The sequence below is a fragment of the Arvicanthis niloticus genome, chromosome 24 (genome assembly GCF_011762505.2).
Source record: "Arvicanthis niloticus isolate mArvNil1 chromosome 24, mArvNil1.pat.X, whole genome shotgun sequence".
NCBI classification, from domain to species: Eukaryota; Metazoa; Chordata; class Mammalia; order Rodentia; family Muridae; genus Arvicanthis; species Arvicanthis niloticus.
In genome coordinates this window covers 24,604,504-24,629,292 of record NC_133432.1, presented here as the reverse complement: position 1 = coordinate 24,629,292, position 24,789 = coordinate 24,604,504, and the positions used below count along the sequence as shown (strand labels likewise).

At 48.8% G+C, this 24,789-nt stretch overlaps 1 protein-coding gene across 14 annotated transcripts in view; it reads left to right on the top strand.

Moving 5' to 3' along the window:
* The window catches only part of Gtf2ird1 (GTF2I repeat domain containing 1), a 99,205-nt gene that overhangs the window by 37,072 nt on the left and 37,344 nt on the right, over nucleotides 1-24,789 (top strand). For 13 of the 14 annotated variants that reach the window (XM_076923108.1, XM_076923110.1, XM_076923107.1 and 10 more), the window contains 8 exons: nucleotides 1,790-1,918; nucleotides 4,297-4,438; nucleotides 8,134-8,289; nucleotides 9,926-10,109; nucleotides 13,482-13,792; nucleotides 14,697-14,786; nucleotides 16,288-16,371; nucleotides 22,737-22,920. In XM_076923108.1, the coding sequence (XP_076779223.1) occupies nucleotides 1,790-1,918; nucleotides 4,297-4,438; nucleotides 8,134-8,289; nucleotides 9,926-10,109; nucleotides 13,482-13,792; nucleotides 14,697-14,786; nucleotides 16,288-16,371; nucleotides 22,737-22,920 (1,280 nt within the window). Of the gene's footprint in view, nucleotides 1-1,789; nucleotides 1,919-4,296; nucleotides 4,439-8,133; nucleotides 8,290-9,925; nucleotides 10,110-13,481; nucleotides 13,793-14,696; nucleotides 14,787-16,287; nucleotides 16,372-22,736; nucleotides 22,921-24,789 lie in introns of those variants that run through there. The other variant, XM_076923114.1, reaches the window with a different exon arrangement.

Sequence of the window (24,789 nt, the reverse complement as noted above, 5' to 3'; positions counted from 1 at the left end):
CAGGTGCTCTCAGAGGCAGCAAGTGGGACCCCCTCGCTCCCGCTTCTTGGATTTCTGTTCTGGAAGAACAGGCTCAAACAAGCCACCAGCAGTCAGCAACCTTGTCTTTGGATTTAGGATTGCACAAAGGAGCCTTTAAAGGAGGAACTGTGGGGAACACAGTAGGTCAGTACAAAGTCCTTTCCTGGAGAAGCTCTTGTTTGAGGAAGTAGCCTGTGCCCCATCGTGGTTGTCTGCACCTGCTCCACTTCTATGGCCCACATCCAGGAAGCCGACTCAGGCTTCAACAGTGGCCTTGATCTGGGAGCTTGTGACCAAGTCCAGAGGCGTGTACAGAGCTGATGGGGGCAAGGCCCAGTTAAGCCATGGGTGAGGCAGTCAGGTGCCTTTCCCACAGGATTGGTTTTGGGGATATGGACACAGGCTGGTAATCTCAGTCCTTGACAGGCAGAAAGAGGAAGATCCAGAGTTTAGGCAGCTGGAAAGTAAGGCCTTGTTCAAAACGTGTGGGCCGTAGACAGCCATGAGCGGTGTGACCTGTGTTCCGTTTGTGGAAAACACTGGCAGTTAGGACTTGTCATAGTACTGGGCTCATGACAGACTAGGATGGTATTGGCCTCACTTTGGTGGTGGATTAAATCCCTAGGTACCGTTCTTGGAGCAGAACCCTCAGCTATGTTGCTGGTGTATGCCATTTTTTTGTGAAGTGACATGACCAAATGTCTGCTCCAGGAAGGTACCCACAGTAGATTGAAGAAAATTCTATTGGAGACTAGCTTGGTGAATGAGTGAATGGTTATTTGCCCGAAGCATGGGTGTCTTAGTTATTGTTATTGCTGTGAGGAGAAACCATGACCAAGACAACTTAGAGAAAAACAAAACCCATTTAAGAGAGGCCTTGCTTGCAGTTTCAGGGGCTAGCTAGTTAATGGTCATCATTGGCAGGAAACAAACAGGCATGGCACCGGGATAGTAGCTGAGAGCCTTATATCCATATCTCTGGGTAGAAGGCAGAAAGAGACATACAGCCTGGCTTGGGCTTTTGAAGCATCAAAACCCACTACCCAGTGACACACCTCCTGTAGTAAGCCACACCCACTCCAACAAGACCACACCTCCTAATCCTTCTCAAACAGTTCTCCAACTGGGGATAAAACATTCAAACATGTGAGCCTGTGAGGGCTATTCTCATTCAAGCCACCACAGTGGGCGACTGGTCACTTGTCGTCATGGGTAATGGAGGTGACTCAAAAGGCATTACCAAAGCCCACCTCATCATGGTTGGTGTCACTCACAAAAAGTTGCATCTCTAGAAGTCTGTATGAACTGCAGACAGCTCTACAGAAGAGTACCCTGTACTCTTACACATAATTGCTCTGCATTTAAAATCTTTGCGAGGGGCCTTGTGAATCTTACAACTTTCTGAGTTTCCTGGGTCTTGTAAGCTTCCTGAGCGTTATGAGTTTCCTGAGCTTCCTGAGTTGTATAAGTTGCTTTGTCCTTGAATCTCAGGATCCTCCCTCTAGGAGGGAATGTTCCATTCAAATAGGAGGAAATAATTATATGTTATTCGTTTAAGATACCTCTAGGTTACTGCAGTAGCTGCTGTCTCCTCGCCTGTGGAAGTTCAAATCTCTGCCATAGCTTTGAGGCCCTTGAATAATGGGCAAGGAAGGCCAGCTGGCATTCTGGTCCCACTTGTGAAGCCCAGGTGACCTTGGGAGCCAGGTCTGCCTACCCAATTATACCATGTGTCTACTACCCACTGTGTCCTCTCTGTTCTCTCTAGGTGACCATGGCCTTGCTGGGGAAACACTGTGACATCCCCACCAACGGCTGTGGGTCCGAGCGCTGGAACTCCACCTTCACCCGCAAGGACGAGCTCATCAACAGCCTGGTGTCTGCCTTAGACTCCATGGTGAGTGTCTGGCCGGGTGGGAGAACGGAGAGGTTATGTCCATCAAAATCTCTTATTGCTGGAAACTAGAGAGGATGGCTCAAGTGGTAAAGTGCTTGCCTTGCAGTCATGAGGACCTGAGTTCAATCCCCCAGAATCCAGATAAAAAAGTCAGGCCTGATAGGTCACACTTATACTCTCAGTGTAAAGGAGGACTGACTGTTTAGCAAACTCAAGCCAGTAGGTGACCTTGCCTTTAATATAAACAAATTGAGGAACAATAGCTAAGGTTATCCTTTGGCTTCTAAACACATGCACACTTATGTATAGACACCAGGATATGCATAAACATACAAACATACATACATACATACTCCTGGAATCACAGAGTCGGGAGGTTACAATAGGAGAATCATGAGTTCGAGACCAGCCTAGGCTACAAAATAAACTCACTAATAAAATAAGTATTTAGCATGAAGCAGGCTCTAGGCTCGAATCCTGGCACCACCCCCACACAAACCTAAGCAGGGGCAAACCGAAGAGTAGATCTGCCTGGTGTTCATTAGCATTTTAGGATGATAAAGTGGAAACTCAAAGGAGACCGAATCTTGCTTGAGGTCACACAGTGTGATCAAGTACACAGTTCCTGGTCTCAAGCAGAGAGAGCCTCCTTTCTGTATAGTTCTGAACCACATGTATCCTGAACCTCACCAGCCTGTCAACGGTGGTGGCCGTGACTGTCATGGCGCTGATGGACCACGCCGCCAGCAATACTTTGTACCCTCAGCATTTTGAGTCAGTCTCTCAAACCGTAGGCTGTCCTGAAACTCATGGCATCCTCCCCAGGGTACTCCTGTTTGCTTTAGGGCAGCATAAGGGGTGAGATTGTGGCCCAGAGAGGTTGAAGAACTTGTTCTAGGATCACACAGCACAGAACTTCTTAAAATGCTAACTGGCATGAAGACCAGCTTTTATTTTATGTTATTTTATTTTTTGGGTTTTTTTGAGACAGGGTTTCTCTCTGTAGCTCTGGCTGTCCTGGAACGCCCTCTGTAGACCAGGCTGGCCTCAAACTCAAGAGATCCACCTCCCTCTGCCACCAGGAGCTGGGATTAAAGGCATGTCACACCATGCATGGCTCAAGGCCAGCATTCATTCATTCATTCATTCGCTCACTTATATATTTATATTTTATATGCACCGGTGTTTTGCCTGCATGTTTGTCTGTGAGGGTATTGAATCCTCTGGAGCTGGAGTTTCAGACTCTTGTGAGCTGCCATGTGGGTACTGAGTAGTCAACCTGGATCTAACCATTGAGCAATCTCAACAGCCCAAGACCAGCATTTATTAAGTGCCAACTGTGTGCTACTAGGTTTACAGACAGGATTTTGCTTTCTAGGGATTTATATACTGTAGTCCTGGTGATAACCAGGTAAGCCAATTTGGTGTGGCCATTGAGAATTCTGTGTGTGTGGGTGCAGGTGTTGGGGGGGGGTATTGGATGCATGCATGTAAAGGCCACAACTCCACCTTGGGTGTCATTCTCCCAGTGCCATTCCCCCCGTTTGAGACAGGACCTTACTCTAGTTCAGGCTGATCTGGAACTCACTGTGTAGCCCAGGCTGACCACAAACTCATGGCAATCCTCCTACCTCAGCCTCCCCGAATGCTGAGGTTACAGATGTGGGCCATCTAAATCTACAGCACCTAGTACTTACCGGGTGTCTCTAAGTACTAACCAGGCCCATTCCTGCTTAGCTTCTGAGATAAGATGAGGTCAGACACATCTGGGGTAGATCACCTTGTTTGAATTTTGAGACAGGATCTCACAGTGGTTTGAAGTAGTATTCTAGTCTACTTGTATTCATCAAGTAGAGTATATACCTGGCTGGTACACACAGTGTGTGTGTGTGTTTGCACCTTTGGCAGCACACAGCAAGAACACTCTAGAAAGGAGGCTCTCTATGCTTGGCAGGCCAGTGACGACTTGATCGCGCTGTACGTGGAGGCCAGCCTCTTCCACCGTTGCTGTCTTCTGTACTGAGGCAGGCCGATGTTGCCCTTGAACCCAGCCTTTGCCTGGACTAGCCTTTAGCCAGCCTGCTCGCAGGCTCACCTGCTTACGTCTCTCAGCTGATGGGACACAGGAGAGCTGCCTCTGCTGCCCACCGTTTATATAGGCGCTGGAGATCCAAACTCCGTTCATTACGTTCTGCTGCAAATGCTTTGCCCGCTAACAGACCCTCAGCCTCTCTCCCAACGCTTTCACGAAAATGCTAGGAATCGAACTCAGGTCTTTGTGCTTGGAAGGCAAGCACTTTATCCACTGCACCATCTTGACAGCCCTCCTTATAGAGATTCTTTTCCTGAAACCGGGATATTGAAATTCTCCCCCACAGTGCTCGGCGCTCTCCAAGCTGAACACGGAGGTGGCCTGCGTGGCGGTACACAATGAGAGCGTCTTCGTGATGGGCACCGAGAAGGGAAGGATGTTCTTGAACACTCGGAAGGAACTACAGTCAGACTTCCTCAGGTTCTGCCGTGAGTACCCTGTGTTCTCTCCATGACTAGGGCCCTGTTCTTCCTAAAGGACAAGGGTCCTGGCCTCTCCCTGTTCCCCCTGCTTTGTCCAGCCTTAAAGACACAAGGTTGTTCCAAATGGAACCTGTTAAGACTATCCGGCAGCTACTGTCACTGAGCCTCAGAACTACCCAACACCTATGTGCCCATTTTCAGAGAGAAACACTGAGACCCAGTACACTCACCCAATTCTACAATTCTACTCTATTTTTCAATGGTGCTAGGATCGAACCTGTACCCTTATGAATGACTATGAAGCAAGTACACTGGTACTGAACTACACCCTCAGCTATTGGTCTACTAATTTTTGACTATGGTTTCTCTTTTTGTTTTGTTCTGAAGTTATATTCTGTTTATATAGAGAGGTGTGTGCTGTGGCATGAATACAGACATCAGGAGACTTGCTACAGTCAGTTTTCTTTTCCACCACTAGGAATTGAACTCAGGTCTTCAGGCTTGGCCGCAAGCTTCTTCACCTGCTGAGCCATCTCGCTGACCCCTTGTTGTTTTAAGTTAGGTTCTCCTGTAGCCCAGGCTGGCCTTGAACTCCTGGTCCTCTTGGCTCCATTTTTCCCATGAGGGAAAGGAACTCAGAACTTGACAAATACTAGGCAGGCATTGAGCCAAGTGAGTCACATTCATTCCCAGCCTTACTGCTGCCTTTTGACTGAATACATTTGAGGATAGGGGCCAGCCATAGTTGTTCAGCTAAGACATTTAGCACATCGTGTGAGTGGATCGCACTTGTAAGGTCACGTCAGCCTTAATGTCACGTGAGATGACATGTTCTTTTTGGCCAGGAAATGCTCAGTACACACGGGCTATAGGTATGAATAGCTCTGGGTCAGACACAAGAGTGCCCGCCTGGAATCGCCCAGCATGGTGGCCCAGCAGTAGAGCGTTTTACTTAGCATTCCCGAAGCCCTAGGTTCCATCCCCAAAATTGAAAAGCACTTCACACTGGGCTATTGGCCTGAAACCTCATTACCTTTCTCAGAGGGTCAGGAAATTGTCACCCACGGTGTGCAGAGTGAGAAACTGAGTCACAGTGGGCATATTATCCTAACCCAGAGACTCAGCCCAGGATTGAAGGTGTGTATATTAGAGGAACAGGATTTATAGGGAAAAAATTATTGCATATGTATGTCTGCGATATAAATTTTTTATATATATGTAATAATTTTTTTTAAGGTTTATTAGTTTATTAGGTTTATTAGAGTGGCTTACAGGTTGTGATCTAGCTAGTTCAACAGATGGCTGTCCACCAACACATGGTCCAAGAATCCAGTAGTTGTTTGTTTCATGAGGCTGGAGGTCTCAGCTGGTTTTCAGTATACACTGGAATCCAGAAGAAGTAGGCTCTAATACTGGTGAAGGAGTGGGCTTGCTTGCAAGCCTGGGAGGGAGCAAGCAGGCAAAGCGCCAGCTAGATTTTTTCTTCCATGTCCTTTAAATTGGCTGCCAAATGAAGGTGTGGTACAGATTAAAGGCTGGATCTGCCCACCTCAAAAGATCTGGATTAAAGGTTTATCTTTCCACCTCAAAGATTAGAAGTGGCAAGTCTTCCCACTTCAAATGATTTAATTAAGAAAAAATCCCTCAGGCTGCAGAGATGGCTCAGTGGTTAAGAGCACAGGCTGCTCTTCCAGAGGTCCTGAGTTCAATTCCCAGCAACCACATGGTGGCTCACAGACATCTGTACTAGGATCCAATGCCCTACTTTTGGTTTTTGTTTTGTTTTTTTGTTGTTGTTTTTGTTTTACGAGACAGGGTTTCTCTGTGTAGCTCTGGCTGTCCTGGAACTCACTCTGTAGACCAGGCTGGCCTCAAACTCAGAAATCACCTGCCTCTGCCTCCCAAGTGCTGGGATTAAAGGCGTGCGTCACCCCCTGCTCGATGCCCTACTTCTGGTGTGTGTCTGAAGACAGCCATGGTGTACTCACATACATAAAATAAATAAATATGTCTTTAAAAAGAAAGAACAAACTTCTTCACAGGTGTGCCGTGTCATTTGGGTTTTAGTTAATTTCAGATTTACTCAGTGTGACAACTGTCTTAGTTGGGGTTTCTGTTGCTGTGTGAAGACACACCATGACCAAAGCAATTCTTATACAAGAAAACATTGAATTTGGGCAGGTTCAGAGGTTCGGTCCGTTATCATCATGGCACTCAGATGTGCTGGAGAAGTAGCTGAGAGTTCTAAATCTTGACCCGCAGGCAGCAGGAAAAGAGAGACGCTGGGCTTGACATGGGCTTTTGAAACCTTGAAGTCCACCCCTAGTGACACAGTGACACACTTCCTTCTACAAGGCCATACCTGCTAATCATTTCAAATAGTGCCACTCCCTAACGACCAAGTATTCAAATATAAGAGCATATGGGGTTCATTCTTATTTATTCAAGCCACCCCAACAAACAGGAAATGCCCCCACAGTGTGCATAGTTCAAAGTCAGGACTCCAGTTCTTAGATCCTTGCTTCTTCAAAGTCAAGGAGATAGATTGGGGGGGGGGGGGAAGTTGCAGGGATGCCAGGGGTCCCTGTGGACACCCAGGCACTAGCCATTGTTGGTTTTGTTGGTAGTTTTCATGGTTTCCTGAGCCTTATCCCCAGGATTAGCCATCCCAAAATAATCCAGCACTGCATGTATAGTTATATACCCTGTACTGTATGTATAGGGTATATAGCTGATCATATAGATACTTTCCAGACTGTAGTCTTTAAGACTAGGCTCCGGTAGTAGGTGTGGTGGGGTCCTGTAGCCCTCCCTCTCCCGCCAAGCCTCCCGGGGAACAGTGTACCTTATTTTCCACAGCCTGAAAGTCACTATTTATAGCACTCAGAATTTAGATATTTTATTTCAAGCTTGGAAGGTTTCCAAGAAGAGCTAGCTCCAAGCTGGAAGGGGCCACTAGGCCCCTTAATCCTGTTCATCCTGTTCCCTGTTCTGATGTAGCTTCAATTACGCCTTTAATCCTAAACTTGGGAAGTAGAGGCAAGCAGATCTCAGTGAATTCAAGGCCAGCCCCTGTCTACTTAGATTCTGTCTCAAAAAACCAAAACCAAAAACAAAAAACCCCATATTTCATAAAGACATGCTAACATCTCTCCCAACGCGGGGGTGGAGGGTACTCTGGGAAACTAGGGGTTGTGGGTAGGGTTTGTTTGGCTGATGATTCCTGGGTTGCAGTCTTACTGTTTCAGAGAAGTTCGTGCAACTAGTCACATCACATCCACAGTCAAGAGCAGGGAGGCTGTTTGCTCTTATGTTTCATATAGCTTAGAATCCCATTATTAGGGAATGGTGCTGCCCACGATGGGCTGGGTAGGTTAACTATCAAAACAGTTCCCCACTTAAAGCCCATAGGTCAATTGATATAGATCAGTGTTTCTCAACCTTCCTAAAGCCAAGACCCTTTAATATAGTTCCAGATGCTGTGGTGACCCCCAACCATAAAATTACTTTTTAACCCATTCACCCATCCTCAAAGGGAGGGAAGGGTCGACCCACCGGTTGAGAAACACTGATCTCGGTAATTCATTGGAGACTGCCCTTTTGAGATTGTGGCAAATTGACATTTAAAGCTGACTATTTAAAGAGTTCGGATGTGCACCTGCTTGACACCAACCTACGGCCCATGTGCTCTTGTCGCACAGGGGGACCCCTATGGAACGATCCAGAAGCAGGACACCCTAAAAAGGTGCTGCGCTGTGAAGGTGGTGGCCGGAGCATCCCGCGGTCCTCGCTGGAGCAGTGCTCGGATGTGTACCTGCTGCAGAAGATGGTAGAGGAAGTGTTTGATGTTCTTTATAGTAAGATCCTTCCTCATTCCATTCCGGAAACGGGTGGGTGGGAGACCAGCCTACCCACACCTGCCTTGTCTACTTCAGTCCCATCCAGCTCTGCCCACCCACCTTATTTAAGCCCCACCCATCAGCCCGGCCACACAAACCTTACCCACCTCCTCCACCACACTACACTCTGCTTAGCTCCACCCACCTCACCTCAACCAAACTCTACGCTGTTTAGCCCCACCCACCTCAGCCTAATCACATTCTACCCTGCTTAGTCCAACCTACTTTAGCTCTGCTTGGCCCCACCCACTTCAGCCCCGCCCTCATCCTGCCCAGCTCAATCTAAATCTATTCCGTCCTGCCTATCCCTGCCCACTAGCGTCAGGCCGAGCCTCTCCTTCTCGCCTAGTTCCACCATATCTAGGTCTGCCCAGCCTTGCCATGTGAGAGCATCCCAGGTCCTTTTAGCGTAACCACACCCACCTTGACCCAGCCTCATCCAGCCATACTTCTATCATAGCCTCACCTGCTCTGCTGGTCTCAGTCCAGCCCGAACTGATGTAGCTCCTCCTACCCCATCTCTGCCCTGCCCACTTCTGCTCAGCGCCCTTTCATCCACTTCGGCCCAGGCCTTCCCTGCCAAATCCAATTTAGCCCCACCTGCCTCTACCCAGCTCCAGCCAAATCAGCCTATTCCTGTCTGACCATGCCCTACCTAGCTCAACCCTGCAGCCTTGCCTACCTCAGCCCAGCACCGCCACGTCAGTCTGCACAGCCCCATCCATACCCAGCGTAGCCCCACTTACCTGTGTGCAGCTGTGTCTCACCCAGCCACACCCCACAATGCTTACCCCCCACCTACCCACCCCTCCCATCCTCACCGACGTTCCCTTCAGCTGTGTCCCACCCACCTTAGCCCAACCCAGCCATAGTTCTAATCCATCTCCACTGCTCTGCCCATCCCAACCCAGCCCTGCTCTATCTAGCCCTGCCTAGCCTTGCTGTACCCACTTAAGCCCTGCCCTGCCCAGTGTAGTCCTATCTATTCCGATCCACTCTCCTTCAGCAATGCCCTGCGGCATTCAGCCTGCCCAAACCCAGCTTACCCCTACCCAGCAGTGCCCCACCCAGGTCTGCCCGGCCCTTCCCCCACCCAACCCCAAGCCTAGCTCTGCTCATCTCCGCCCAGCTCCTGCACTGTGGGTACCCCTCACCCCCCAAGCCAAACAAGAACCCCAAGACATGGCTTTCCCTGTTGTAGCCTTTTTCCAGCCCCCCACTCCCTGGCATAAGTGTCCCTATCCAGTCACCTGTCTTGGCAGCGACATCTTACCATCTCCTGTATTCTGCATCCTGGTTATTCTGGAACCATCCCTATCTTCCCAAAAGATAAGCCTGGGGTTAGTTCAGTCTACCAGCCTGGCCTATGGGCCTCCCTGTCTCCTCCCCCCAGCCCTCAGATGTACACAGTGGGGCTCTATCTACAGGCTGGTGTTGTTCATCCTATAGTGTGTGTGTGTGTGTGTGTGTGTGTCCGCAGAAACGAGGGACCCAGAGCCCCTCTCCAAAGGGGAGTCACCTCACATCGCTTGGCTCCCGATGTGCCTAGCCAAGCCCCAGCCAGTACTGAGCCTCACTGTTCACTCTCTGACAGGTGAGGCTATGGGCAGGGCCACCGTGGTACCTTTGCCCTATGAGAGGCTGCTCAGGGAGCCGGGGCTTCTGGCGGTGCAGGGGCTGCCCGAGGGCCTGGCCTTCCGGAGGCCAGCAGAGTATGACCCCAAGGCACTCATGGCCATTTTGGAGCACAGTCATCGAATTCGGTTTAAGCTCAGGAGGTGAGTAAGCCCTGTCCTGGTTTCCTTTCCTTTTGCTGGGTTAAAAATACCTTGACAAAAGCCCATTAAGGGAGAAAAGGCTTATTTGACTCACAGTCCTAGGGAGGTCAAATCAACAGGAATTTGAAACAGTTGCTCACATTACATCCACAGTCAAGAGCCAACAGCAGTTGAATTCAGGCATGCATACCAGTCTTCAGCTTGCTTTCTCTATTCTTAGGCAATTCAGAATCCCCAGCCTAGGGAATCATGCCACCCACAGTGGGCTGGGCTTCCCCATCTTACTGTAACCAAGACAGTCTTCCTACAGACATAACCACAGGCTAACCTAATATAAATCTCTCTTTGAGACTCCATGTGATTTTAGATAATGTCTAGTTGACAAATTAAAACATGTGGGGTATGGTGGTGCGTGCCTTCACCTCAGCTCTTCTGAAGGAGAGGCAGGTAGAACGCTGAGTTTGAGGCCACCCTGGCAGATTCCAGGCCAGCAAGAGCTATGTAGTGAGACTGTCTCTCAGAAACAAAAGACAAACAAACCTGTCTCACTCCATAGCCAGCCAGAGGGCAGAAAGCTGGAGACACCCTGAGGGAACTGTTTACGGAAAGCATTGGGTCCAATGCGGGGAAACAAGGGTACAGCCAGTCATGCACTATGATCTGAGTCAGGGACTGACTAAAGTTTTCCCGAGGGATCAATAATGTGTCAGTGTCCAGAAGAAGTCTGGCTTAGGGGTTGAGTCACACATAAGGGTTTGTAGGGTCAGGGACACATGATGATGTGAGTAGAGATTATCCCACAGGGTTGCATGTCTATAACTATAATCCCGGCGCTTTTGGGAAGTAGAGGTAAGGGGATTAGGAGTTCAAGGTCATCTGCAGTTGCATAGTTAGGGTTTCACTGCTGTGAAGAGACACCAAGACCAAGGCAACGCTTAAAAAGGACAACAGGTTCAGAGGTTCAGTCCATTATCATCCTGTCGAGAGACATGGCAGCATCCAGGCAGGCATGGTGTTCTAGAAGGAACTGAGTGTTCTACATCTTGATTCAAAGGCATCCAGAAGGAGACTCTCTTCTGCACTGGGCAGAGCTTGACCACTAGGTAGGACACCTCAGAGTCCACCTAGATAAGAACACACTTCCTCCAACAAGGCCATACCTTCTTCTAGAGCCTTTCCCCCATGTGTCACCACATTCCACTCCCTGAACCCATAGGCTTGTTCAAACATGTAAGTCTGTGGGGGCCGTACCAAGCCATAGCATAATATGAAATACATTTAGTCCAACTTCAGAAGTTCCCACAGTCTATCACAATCTCAACAATGTTTAACAGTTCAAAGTCTCTTCGGAGAGTCTTGCAATCCCCTATAAAATCCTCTGTAATCCCCTATAAAATCTAAATCAAAAAGCGGATCACATACTTCCAAAGTCACAAGATGTACATTACCATTCCAAAATTATCATAGTGAAATACTGGACCAAAGCAAGTCAGGAAATTAGCTGGGCACAGGCCAAGCTCTGCATCTCCATGTCTGATGTCAAAGCGGTCCTCAGATCTCCAACTCCTTTCATCTTTGTTGACTGCAACAAACTGCTTTCGCTTAGGCTGGTTCAGTTGCCTGTTGGGAGCTTTGCTCAGCCGATAGTCAATAGCCCACGGCTGTGGCATCCCACAGCTGTGGCATCTCTAACGTCTTGAGGTATCCAAGGCAACTTTACAGCTTCTTGTTCCAGTGTCGGGGATGCACACATGATCTTCTGGGCTCCTCCAAAGGGCTGGCGTCACTTCTCCAGCTCTGCCCTCTGTAGCACTGTGGGCTTTGGTTGACTCTATTCCATTGTGGTTGCTATTCTTGGTCATCATCCTATGGTACTGGGATTCCCAAGGTGTGTGTGTGTGGGGGGGGGTGTCTTCCATTGCAAAAAGGCTTCACCAATGGCCTCTCATAAGTTCTTTTCCTGGTGCCAAGTGTCAACTACTTTGCATGACCCCTTCAATCCTGGGCAGTCAATTGCAACTGAGGCTGCACCTTCACCAATGGCTTCTCCTGGCTTCTCACAGTGCCAAGCCTCAGCTGCTCTCCATGACCCCTTCATGCCTTCAAAACCAGTACCAGCTGGTGATTCTTACACATTACCAAGTACAGCTGCAGCATGAGGTACAACCTTGGCAATCAGCTTGTTTGTGCTCTTAGAAAACACTTCCCAGAAGATTTCACCTCAGTGATGCTGATCTCTGATCTCTTCTTAATCATCGCTAATTTCTTAGCTCCAGCTAACCTGCATCAGTTGTCCCAGTAGTCCCTCCTATTTTGGACTCTTAAAACCGAAGTCACATGGCTGAAGCTGCCGAGTTCTGCTGCTTGCTGGGGCTGGGACATGATCCCCTTGTTCTATTACATCACCAGCTTTCTGATTTCCAACTTCTCTGCCTAAGCTTGGCTGTCCTGGAACTCGCTCTGTAGACTGACCTTGAACTCATAGATCTGCCTGACTCTGTCTCAGTGCTAGGATTAAAGGCATGTCCACCAGGCCTGGACCTATGCTTTTCTTTACCTTTTCATAAGATCTTTCTAAGTTCTGGATTATAGTTCATTCCAAATATAGTCACATTGACAACTGAGAATAGCAATCACAGTCCATCCCTTGTCACTTTGACACATAGTCGTATCTCTAAGTGAAAACAATAGCCAGGTCATAATAACACCTAACATGATATAACAATCCCTTGCTCAGCTGCAAAGGCGTAAACAAGCTTAGCTGGGTGGGGTCCTGCCCCACAGTGACACACTTCCTCCAATAAGGCCACACCCATTCCACAAGGCCACGCCTCCTAGTAGTGCTGCTTCCCGTGGGCCAAGCGTATTCAAACCACCACAGTGAGTTTGAGGCTACCTTGCTTAAATGAGAGCCTGTCTCAGATGCGTAAATTAATTGTAAAAGTCTTGAGTTGGGAGAGTCAAATGGCCTGGATGTGAGCTTGGGCCATGAATGAGATTCCTAAGAGGCTGATGGGTTATGAGGTCAAGGCTGGGTCAAGGTGGACTAGCATAGCCAGGGACTTCGTCTTCCCCAGCAAGGCATAAGCAGGAGGGACAGACGGGATGTAAAGGAGCCAGGTGGAGGATAGGATTGGTGGCTTGAAGCACTGAGGCAGGCTTGGTGTGGGCCTGGGTCTTCCAGTGGTTGACACCTGGTATTAAGTACATTATACCCACAAAGTGAGGTCTGGCTTCTATCCTACCCCATCAGAATATCTGTGTAGCCCAGGTCTGTTATATTCTATAAAGTGTTACTTGGTCTGTGATGGGAGAGATTTACAGGCGAGAGTAGGTATTCAAAGAAGTCTCCATTTCTTCTCTTTCACGCAGGCCTCCTGATGACGGTGGGCAGGACACAAAGGCACTGGTGGAGATGAACGGTATCTCTCTGCTACCCAAGGGGTCCCGAGACTGTGGTCTGCATGGCCAGGCCTCCAAGGTCGCTCCCCAAGACCTGACCCCCACCACCACCCCATCCTCCATGGCCAACTTCCTGTACAGCTCTTCAATGCCCAACCACACCATCCGGGAACTCAAGCAGGAGGTGCCAACCTGCCCGTTGACCCCCAGCGACCTGGGCTTGGGCTGGCCTGTGCCTGAGCCCCATGCCCCCAGCACCCAAGATTTCTCTGATTGCTGTGGTAATGCTATAGGGGGAACCTGCATGTCTCTCTGGGTGGTTACCTCTAAGGAGGAGGTATTTCTGGGCAAGGTTGGGGTTTGTCCAATTGCATTCTGTGGGGACTCAGTTAAACTTGGGCCTCCATAGACCTTGCATGGGATCAAGAGGCATCTAAAGAGGCCCCATGAGGAGGCTGTCGAAATTATGGATAAACTATAAACTATCCATAATGATTATGGATAAACAGGGATGATAAGATGGTTCAGCAGGCAGAGAAACTTGCCAACTTCCTTGGCGTCCTGAGTTCAATCTCTGAGGCCCATGACGTAGAAGCAGAAAATCGAATCCCACAAGTTGTCCTGTGACCTCCACACTTGCACCAGGTGTGCATGCCTGTGAGCGCAAGCAACAGCTGGGTATGAAGATGTGGTCTCTGTCCTGGCTGTGTATGACAGCGCAAGTCTCTCACTGAGCCTCAGTTTCCACATCTGTAAAATGGAGATGCTTATATGAGCTCACATATCCCTTATCTAAGATACTTGGGATCCAGATTCCTCAATTAGACATTTCACATTTGGTTGTTGGGGGATGTGGCTCAGCTGATCGACTGTTTGCTTTGCTAAAGGCATTTGCCTCCAAGCCTGATGACCTCAGGTCAATTCCTGGGACCATATATAGAAGGAGAAGTTGTCCCACAAGTTGTCCTCTGATCTTTATAAGTAGACAAATGAGTGTAATTAAAAGGATGAGATTCTACTGTCATGGTGCCCGCTTCTGGATATCCAGTTCTGACATAGAGAGCAGCTAAGAGCCGTAGTTAAGGGATTGGACCTGGAGCCTCATGGTCATGGGACTTAGTTCTAATTTCTCTCAAGTATGTGGGGACCCTCCAAAATGTATGCCTCTCTTTCCCCCTTGTTTAGGACAGACGCCTGCAGGGCCTGCTGGACCTCTCATCCAGAATGTCCATGCTTCCAAACGCATCCTCTTTTCTATCGTCCATGACAAGTCAGGTAGGCTGGCGCCCCTTGGTGAAAACGGGTCCCTGCTGAGAGAGTGGAAGGTTGGTTTTTCCACTCAAAGGTGACACTCATGGGCATCACAAATGTCCCCAAACAGCATCTTAAAACAAGTGTGTGTCACTACACAGTTTCTGCACCTGCGTGTGTTACTTTTCTCATTGCTGTCTGGCAGAGCGTACAGGATGGCGCCACCCACAGTGGGCGTGGGTCTCCTCACTTCTTTGCACCCTATGTAGAAATTCCCTCACACACGCACCTAGAGGTTGGTTTTCATGGTAGTTCTGAGTACTGTCAGGTTGATGAGCGGGACTGATAATCACAGCAGATGAGGAAGTCATTTTTGGCATAGTGTCTCTCATAAGTTCAGAGGCATGGTGTCAGCTGGGCTGAAGCTGGAGAGCCGTGTGTAAGGTCACTCTTGCGGCATGTAGGCTAGCCTCTCTATTGGGTCAGCTGACCAGGCTCGCCACATGACAGCTGGTGTTCTCAGAGTTAGTGATCCACCACTGAGGAAGGAGGAAGCCTGTATTTTCATGACCTCACTTCAGAAATCACTGTCACAGCTGCTCTGTTTTATACATAGAAATCCAGAATGTTCCAGCCAGTGGGGATAAGAATTAGACTCCTCCTCGTGAGAAAAGAAATATCAAACAAGATAGGTGTATGCCTTTAGTCCAGCATCCAGGAAGCAGAGGCAGGAGGATTTCTGTGAGTTCCATGCCAGTCTGCGTTAGTAAGAGGGCAGCCAGACCTACACAGTGAGACTCTGTCTCAAAAATAAAAAAAAAAAAAAAGGAAGAGGGAGCCATGTGTGGAGCTTAGGCAGGAAGTTCTTGTTTGAAGCCAACCTGGACTATACGGTGAGGCCCTGACACAAACGAAAGGAAAAGGAAACTGTGTGTGGGGGCTGGGAATGTGGTTGAACAGTCATGTATTGTAAGAGTCCCCCAGTGTGGGGCTGGGAATGGGCCTCAGCACTAGAGCCTCTGCCCAGAATTTCTCAATGAGGGGCTGGGAGCTTGGCTCAACACTAAGTCTAGCCTGTATGGGCTCGTTAGCGTCTTCCACTAGCACCTGCCTAATTTGCTAGACATGGTGACACAGACCTGTCACCCCAGCCCTCAGGAGGCTGAGGCAGGAGGATTTCAAGTTCCAGTCTAGCCTTGTCTACATAGTAAGCCCCTCCTTTCTCAAGAAATGTGACTTTCCCAGGCTTCTGTCTGCCTGAGCTGGGTTGGTCTGGGGAGAGACAGGTCAGCTACATACATCTTTGGGAGATTCAGAAGAGGGACCAGAGGGGATACTGTCTGAGCATCCTAAATTTCACAGGGGCTGAGGTGACAGTGCATAGGAGGCCTGGGTGCCTTAGAGTGACACCCTAGGCTCTTGGAGGGAGGGTAGCAGGAGCTGGGGACTTCTGACAGGAGGCAGCCGCACCCTCCCCCCCCCAGTTTAGGGACCAGTCCTCACTGGGCCTTCTGTGTTTTGATAGAGAAGTGGGACCCCTTCATCAAAGAAATGGAGGACATCAACACCCTGCGGGAGTGCGTGCAGATTCTGTTTAACAGCAGATACGGTGAGTGGGCGGCGCGGCCCACCGGGTGAGCATCTCATTATGGGTGGCAGTCGCTCATGTTCCCCAACACAACAGCGTGAGCCATATGCTGGCACCCGCGCAGCGTCAGTGCGGATGGCATCCGGCGTGGGCTCTCCCCTGTCTGGGGAGAGGGTGGTTGTGTCAATATTTCCTTCTCAGATTCTTTGTGGGGGTGGAACGATGGCAGATCCCCAGACCTTGAGTCACCTATGGGGAGATGGGCAGGGGTACACATTGCTCTCTGTTGGCTTAGAGTGTTCCCATAACCCCGTGTTGTTCTCTGCTGTTTTCGTTCTGGTGTGTGTGTGTGTGTGCGTGTGTGTGTGTGTGTGTGTGTGTGTGCGCGTGCACGCGCATAAGTATACAGGCATATGTGCATGTGTGTCGAGGCCAGAGGAGACCCCCAGGCATCATTTTTTAAAAGCATCATCTACCTTTTGTGTGTGTGTTGATGCTGAGACAGAGCCTCCCGCAGCTTAGGCCAGCGTTGACATCGCTGTGTCAATGAGACTGACGTTCAACTTGTGATCCTCCTGCCTCTACCTGAGTGCTGGGATGATAGGCGTGCACCACCACATCCAGTTTTACACAGTGCTGGAGATGGAATACAGGGATACATTAAAAGTCCTAGACCAGTGAGGCAGCCCTGTCCAAAAAAAAAAAAAAAAAAAAAAAATTGGAGCTGGAGAGATGGCTTAGTGGTTAAGAGCACTGGCTATACTTCCAGAGGTCCTGAGTTCAATTCCCAGTAACCACATGGTGGCTCATAATCATCCATAATGAAATCTGATTTCCTCTTCTGTATATGACAGATGGCAAGTATATATTAATACATATATACATACATACACACACATATTAAAGTTATTATATAAAGATGTGTGTGTGTGTGTGTGTGTGTGTGTGTACCACAGTGTAAGAGTAGAGGTCAGAAGATAGCTTGTAGGAGTCAGCTGTCTTTCCACTTTGTGGGTTCCAGATATCAAGCATGGACTGACAGACAAGCCTGGCACTTACAGCCCCTGAACAACTGTCTTAAGTTCCTGTTGCGGTGATAAAAACACCATGACCAAAATCACCTTGGGGAGGAAAGGGTTTATTTTTATTTCAGCTTACACCTCTCAGTTACCTTCTGTCACTGAAGTAAGGCAGGGTAGGAACGGAAACAGAAGCCATGGAGGCGCACCGTTTAGTGGCTTGCTCTCATGGCTCACCCAGCTTGCTTTCTTACAGCACCCAGAGCTGCCAACCTGGGTGTGACACTGCCCGTCCTGAGGTGGGTCCTCCTACATCAATCATCAGTGGAGAAAATACACTACAGGCTCCATAGGCCAGTAGGGGGCGCCTTCTAAAAGAGGTTCTCTCTTCCCAGGTGACTCCAGCTTGATAAAGCTAACCAGTTCAGCCATCTTGCTGGAAGTCCCCTGTAAAATATCTTTTATTCGCCTAATGTAATCACCATCTCAGGGGCTTCCTGCCTCCGTCTGCTAACCTAGACCTAGTTCTCGAAGCTTCTAGCCTCTGTGCAGTCTTATTTAGGCCTAGAATGGTTTCAGCCTCTGAGACTGACTGCTGAATAAGCTCACCCTTTTCTAGTTCTTTCTGAACTCTGGCTGTCTGATTCAACTCAGCTGTTCTTGCTCAAAACTCCTCTCCAAGCTGACTGATTCAAACTGGCTTCTGACCGAATTGCTCTGCCTGGCCTCATGCTACCTTTGACACTGTTTTAATCTTCTGGTTCCTTCTCATGCTCTAGCCCATTCTGTCTTCACCTGTGTCTAGCTTCTCTCTCTGCAACCTGTCTCTGTAAAACTCTGTAAGACTGTCCCGGTAAAACTGCCCTCTCTTCTGCACTGCTCTCTCTTTAGGTAGCCTCTCTTTCCTCTCTCTGTTCTGGTAAGAACTGGGCAGATCCTATTCCATCAAATCTTTCTCTGATTCATCACTTTGTCTGCCACTCCATCAGACATCACTTTCAAACGTGGGTGTCTTCTTCTACAGACTCACCTTACCTTCACTGTCTGGGATTGAAGGTGTGGGCTAAGGGCGTGTCTGTATTCCAGCCAGAGGGATTAGAGGTGTGCACTAAGGCTGAGCCCCAGCTCTTCCAGTAAACAACACAGTCTCAGTATTCACAGTGTGATCTAATATCCTGTAACAGTCCCCACTCCTTTGTCCTGATCCTTGGAGACAGGCTCTCTTACTGGCTTGGAACTCACTAAGTAGGTTAGTAGCTGGCCGATGATCCTGGGGCTCCGTCTGTGTCCATACTGCTAATGTTGGGGTTACAAGTTACCTCTCCTGGGTTTTGTTTTGTTTCTCTGTATAGCCCTGACTATCCTGGAATTCACCCTGTAGGCCAGGCTGCTGAAGTCAAGAGATCCTCCTGCCTCTGCCTCTCAAGAGCTGGAATTAAAGGCATGCGCCAACACTGTAGGCCTCTCTCTCTCTCTCTCTCTCTTTTTTTTTTTTTTGGCATCAAAATTGGATCTGTATGTTTGTTAGACACTGAATTCAAAGTGCAAGTCACTTTAACAACTGAGCTAAGACTTTTTCAGTGTGTGTATGTGTGTTTGCATGCTTGTGTCTGTGTGTGTTTGCATGTTTGCGTGTGTGTGTGTGTCCATCACATGTATGTGTAGGTCAGAGGACAGCTTTCTGGATTTGAGTCTCTCATTTGGGCACCAGGGATTGAACTCAGGTTGTCAGCCTGGTGCTGAATGCCTGTTCCTGCTGAGCCATCATCAAGAGCCTTTGTCTTTTTTGTGGTTTTGTTGTTGCTGTTGTTGTTATTGTTTTGGGTGTGTATTTTACATTTAGTGTGTGTGTGTGTGTGTGTGTGTGTGTGTGTGTGTGTAAGCTGGAGTGTGAGGACAGACTTCAGTTCATTCTCTCCTTGTCCCATGTGTGTTCCAAGGACCTAATTCAGGTTGTTGGGCTTTGCAGTGAAGCACCTTTTCCCACCAAGCCACCTCTCCTCCCGTCTTTTGGATTTTGGATTTTTGGAGACAGGTTCTTCCTCCCTAACCTAGGCTAGTCTTGAAATCACCATTTAGGCCAACCTGCCTCAGCACATCAAATCCTGGATTTTATGCATCACCAGTTTACCTACCTTCCTTCCCTTTTCTTTCTTTCAATGTGTATTTACTTACTTATTTCGAGACAGGGTCTCATTTTCCCTGGCTGCCTTTTAAATTCTCAGCGCAGCCAAGGATGACTTTGAACTTCTGGTCGCCCTGCCTTCACTTTCTGAGTGCTCCATCACAGGTGTGTGCCGCCGTACCCGGTTGTATTCAGTGCTGAGGACAGAGTTCGGGGCTTTGTGTGTACGAGGCAGTCACTTGCTGAGCCACATCCCTGGCTTCCTCATTTGTTTGTTTAGGCAGGTTTCTTCCTCTATAGTTCAGGCTGGCTTTGAATTCATAGCCATCCTCCTGCCTCCGTCTCCCTAGTGCTAGGATTCCCAGGTATGTCCTACCATCTGTGCTTCTTGCTGTTTGCCTGCTTTAATGTGCTCTGATTGATAAGTCTTTTAAACTCTGAGGAGGTAAACTCTGTAGGAGATGACCCAGAAGCTGAGTCCTGTAAACTATTTAGGAGTTTGACCCAGGGAAAGAACACCTCACTTAGTAAATCTTGAGAAACAACGTGAGAGGCGTGTGAGGTTCTCCATACTGGAGGATGGATGACCATTTGTCCAAGAGCTCCAGCAGCCAGTGCCTAAAAGGCACAGGTATGCCGTGCATTCGATAGTGGGCATTTATATGCAGACACATGAGGGAGTCCCTGAGGTGTCCAGAGAGGGAAGCAAACCTGTAAAGAGATGAGAATGAAAACCCAGAGCAGATTGACTTTGTCAGCCTGGAGTAGATTTCAGGGAGTCTAATGCCCGGCAAACCATTGTCAGCGTATGTAAAACAGACTACAGTTTGGGGAAAGGTTTCCAGGCAACAATCATGGCAGTTAGTGGGATTCCAGAGATACAATAAAGCTAAAGGTGTGACTGCATAGGAATTCCTTTACAAAGTACATGTGACCCTGAGGGTAGGTTCTATATAGAATCCAGTGTGGCCTCTGACCACACTGACTGCGTAGACGTCAGCAGGCCATAAAGTACATGTGACACCTCCCCTAAGGATGGGTAACTGTCCCAGGGAGGGAAGAGTCTGAGATAATTATTCTCAGGGATTTGGTCTGCCTCTATAGACAATTTCACCCGGTCATTAACAAAGTCCACTCCCTGCCTTCTGGGCGAGAAACCAGGTATTTTATCTTCTCCTCGAGAAGAGGCCCCTGTGTGTTTACATTCCTGGTTTCCCTAGTGATCAGTGGGCATGAGGACTTCTGTGTCCTCAACAGATATGTACAGCTTGTATGCTGCAGTGCATGTAGCTGTGGGCATTTATGTGCAAGATCATACAGTGGGGGACCCTTGTGTGCGAGTGCATACAGTTGTGAGAACTTGGATATAGCCTACAGCAGTTGGCATGAGGGTCCAGGAGTCTACAGTGCTTGCAAGGACGCAAAGATGGCTTCCAGGAGGCTAAGGTCTCAGGCTAGAGAGTCAGGTGCCCTCCTGAGATGGTGCCCTTGCTGGGTGGGCTGGGACTGGTGCTCTGGGCCTCCTGTGTAGGGTTTGGGGTGACCTAGTTGGCTACCTGTACAGAAGTCTGCTAACATAATCAGGTGAACCTCCTGGGCTGTAAGGAGGTGGTGTGAAGAAGCTCTGGGCATGTGCAAGAGAAAGAAGCCTGGGTCAGAGCTGACATCTGCTGGGCTTTAGCTCCAGCCCATGGTGCTGTCTTTCTGGTTACTCTATATGCTTGTGATAGGCCAGTGACAGGGTAGGGTACATATGGTGATATGGTGGAGCAAGAGAGAGAGAGAGAGAGAGAGAGACAGACAGACAGACAGACAGACAGACAGACACCAGGCATGGCGGTACACACTTGGAACCCCACCATTTCTAGAGGCTGAGGATTAAGATGTCCAGGCCTTCCTGAGCTATAAAAGAAGACCCTGTCAGGAAAGCTAAAAGAGGATATGGCTCTCTTAGTAGAGTGCTTGCTTAGCATGCATGAAGCCCTGGGTTCCATCCCCAGCATCCTATGAACCAGGCATGGTGGAGGGTGCCTGTGATTCAAGCTCTTGGGAGGATCCTGAATCCTAAGAAACACCCCTCCTCCCCCTGCTTCATATCAGAACAAGAAGTTTCTTGAGGCTTTCCCTGCATGCAAGGAGTTTACATAAACTTCACAGACCGAGATTGCCCAGATTGAAGGCAGGGAGGGTAGCTCCCCAGATAGGAGGTGGGGGTGGGGGAAAAATGACTTGACAGCTGCTGAGATTACCAGGGTTTAATTTGACAACGAGCTAAGTGTGACTTCACAGTGTAGAGCTGCCTGCCAGCGCTGCCAACAGACAGACCTGGGACACGTCAGAAGGAAAACAGTGAGCGGTTCCTGAAACAGCCTGGACTGTTGTGTGCTCAGCCCTGACTTGGCCAGTGAGTGGCCGAAGGGCAGTTCTGGGCTACAACACACAGCGCTGAGGAAACCAGAAAAAGCCCCAAGCAAAGACTAGCTTGCCCAAAGAAAGGAAGCAATATTCTGAGTTTGATGTGATGGTGTAACCTGGTCTGTAAGCCTAATGCTTGGAAGGCTGAGCCAGGAGGATTGCTGTGAATTTGATGCCAATATGGGGATAGAACACGGCCCTGTCTTGAGGACGTACAGGAGGGAGGCGAGATGGCTCAACTGGTAAAGGTGCTTGCGGCCAAGTCTTATCCCCTGGAACCCACATGATCGAAGGCGAGAACCAACTCCTGCCCAGTGTCCTCTGACCTTCTCACTCAGGCTGTGACCCTTATCAATGACTCCCAATAAATAAATAGTAAACTCTTTAAAATGTTTGAAAAAGGATGCTGGGCCAGGCTGTGGTGGCATATACCTTTAAACCCAGCACTCAGGAGGCAGGGGGATCTCTAAGTCTGAAGCCAGCCTTGTATACAGAGTGACTTCCAGGGCTACACAGAGAGACCCTGTATGTGTGGCGGGGAGGGACAGTGGATGAGGTGCCACTGTTCTTTAATGCCTGTATTTGGGAAGCAAGACAGAGCTCTGAGTTTGAGGCTAACCTGGTCTACATAGTGAGTTCTGAGTCAGTTGGCCAGGGCTACATCATAAGACTGTCTATTTAAAAAAAAAAAAAAAAACTAAAAAGAAGAGTAAATGTGCCATGGTTGTTTCTATTACTGCACGGCCAACACAGTGTGAGACAGACTGTGGCCGACACCGTATCCTGTGACTTGTCCCGTGCACTCACCCTTGTTCTTGCCCTTCCAGCGGAAGCCCTGGGCCTGGACCACATGGTCCCTGTGCCCTATAGGAAGATTGCCTGTGACCCCGAGGCTGTGGAAATTGTGGGTATCCCAGACAAGATCCCCTTCAAGCGGCCCTGTACTTACGGAGTGCCGAAGCTGAAGAGGATTCTGGAGGAGCGACACAGCATCCACTTTATTATCAAAAGGTGTGAATTGGCACGGTTCTATGGAAAAAAAAGAGCTGCCCAGAGCTGGCCAATGAGGGGCTGGGGGCGTGGCTCAGTGGTAGAGCCCCTGCCTAGCATACAGGAAGCACTGGCTTTTTCATCCTCAGAACAAAAACAAAAAGAGGAACTAGAACTCAGGACTGTGTTTTGGTACCCTAAGTCCGGGAAGTGTACCTTCCAGACTGGGCACCTTATGAGGGCATTTGGCTTTTTTTCCCCCCAGCTGAAAGTGATATGAAAGCCCGCCTAGTCTGACTGTACCTCCCCCAACTCTGTTCTTCCTAAAGAATGGTTGCCTTGTTAATTCTGCAGCTGCTAGGTCAGTGGGTGGGGCCAAGAGGGGAAGCAGGGCCCCTAGGCAGGAAGCTGGTTCCCACCAGCATTGCTCTCTGGCTGCTTCAGGCCTTGTGGTAGCCAGATGTGTGTGTGAGCACCCTGAGCTCCAAGAATAGCAGGGAACCCTTGGTCTCTTGGAGGAAGAGCAGGAAGTCACGTTCAGGCTTCATGCCCTGAGCTTAATCTAGTCATCCAAAACTTAGTCTACCCGTACTGGCTTTTTTGGTTTCTTTTTATTTTAATTTTAATGTATTTGTTTGTTTGTTTTGGAGACAAAGTTTCCCTGTGTAGTTCTGGCTGTCCTGGAACTAAATACGTAGGCCAGGAGAGCCTCAAACTTAATCAGATGCACCTGCCTCTACCTCCCTTGTGCTGGGATCAAAGGTGTGAGACATCACCGCTGACCTTTTGGTTTGGGGTTTTTTTTGTTTGTTTCTTTGTTTTCTGTTTTGTTTTTGTGATGGTTTTTTTTTTTTTTTTTTAAAGACATGGTCTGTGTACTATGAGCTCACTGTGTAGCCCAGGATGACCTTGGCTTTCTGGTCCTTCTTATTCCACCATCTAAGTGCTGGGATTACAGCTGTGCATTCCTGTGCTCTGCATTTTGTTTTTGTTTTTTTGTTGTTGTTGTTGTTGTTGTTGTTTCAAGACAGGGTTTCTCTGTGTAGCCCTGGCTGTCCTGGAACTCACTCTGTAGACCAGCTGGCCTCGAACTCAGAAATCCGCCTGCCTCTGCCTCCCAAGTGCTGGGATTAAAGGCGTGTGCCACCACCGCCCGGCAGCTCTACATTTTCGATGGCTTCCTAAGTTATGTCAGACTGATCGGCTAAAATAATCGGTTTTGAGATATTTCCACACATTCAGATCAGGCACATACACACACACACACACACACACACATCCCCCTGTCCTGGTTTCATCCTGGTTCCGTCTGTGATAAACATAATGACCCAGAAGGAAGCAGCTTTGAGGTAGGAAAGGGTTTATTTCCGTTTCCAGGTCTTAGTCCATCACTGAAGAAAGCAGGGCAGGAACTCATCGGAAACCGTGGAGGAATGCTGTTCACTAACAGACTGGCTCTGCCCTCGCTCATGCTGAGTTTTCTTATACAGCCCAAGACCACGCCCAGGGAGGGCGCCGCCCACAGTGGGCTGAGCATCAGTTTACAGGATTCCATGCAGACTTGTCCACAGGCCAGTCTGATGCGGGCAGCTCCTCAGGTGATGCCACTTTGTGTCACGTGGACCCTTGAAAACTAGCTGTCACATACACACCTCCCACTCCTGGCGTCCTCTTTCTTTTTCTGGATTCATGTCAATAATAACAGTTGTTGAGCAGTGTGGCGATAGTGGCGCACGCCTTTGATCCCAGCACTCGGGAGGCAGATGCAGGTGGATCTCAGAGTTCAAGACCAGCCACAGCAACCCAGAGAAACCCTGTTTCTAAAAACCACAAAAAAAAAAAAAAAAACAACAACAACAAAAAAAAAAAAACAGGACTATTGTTGTTAGG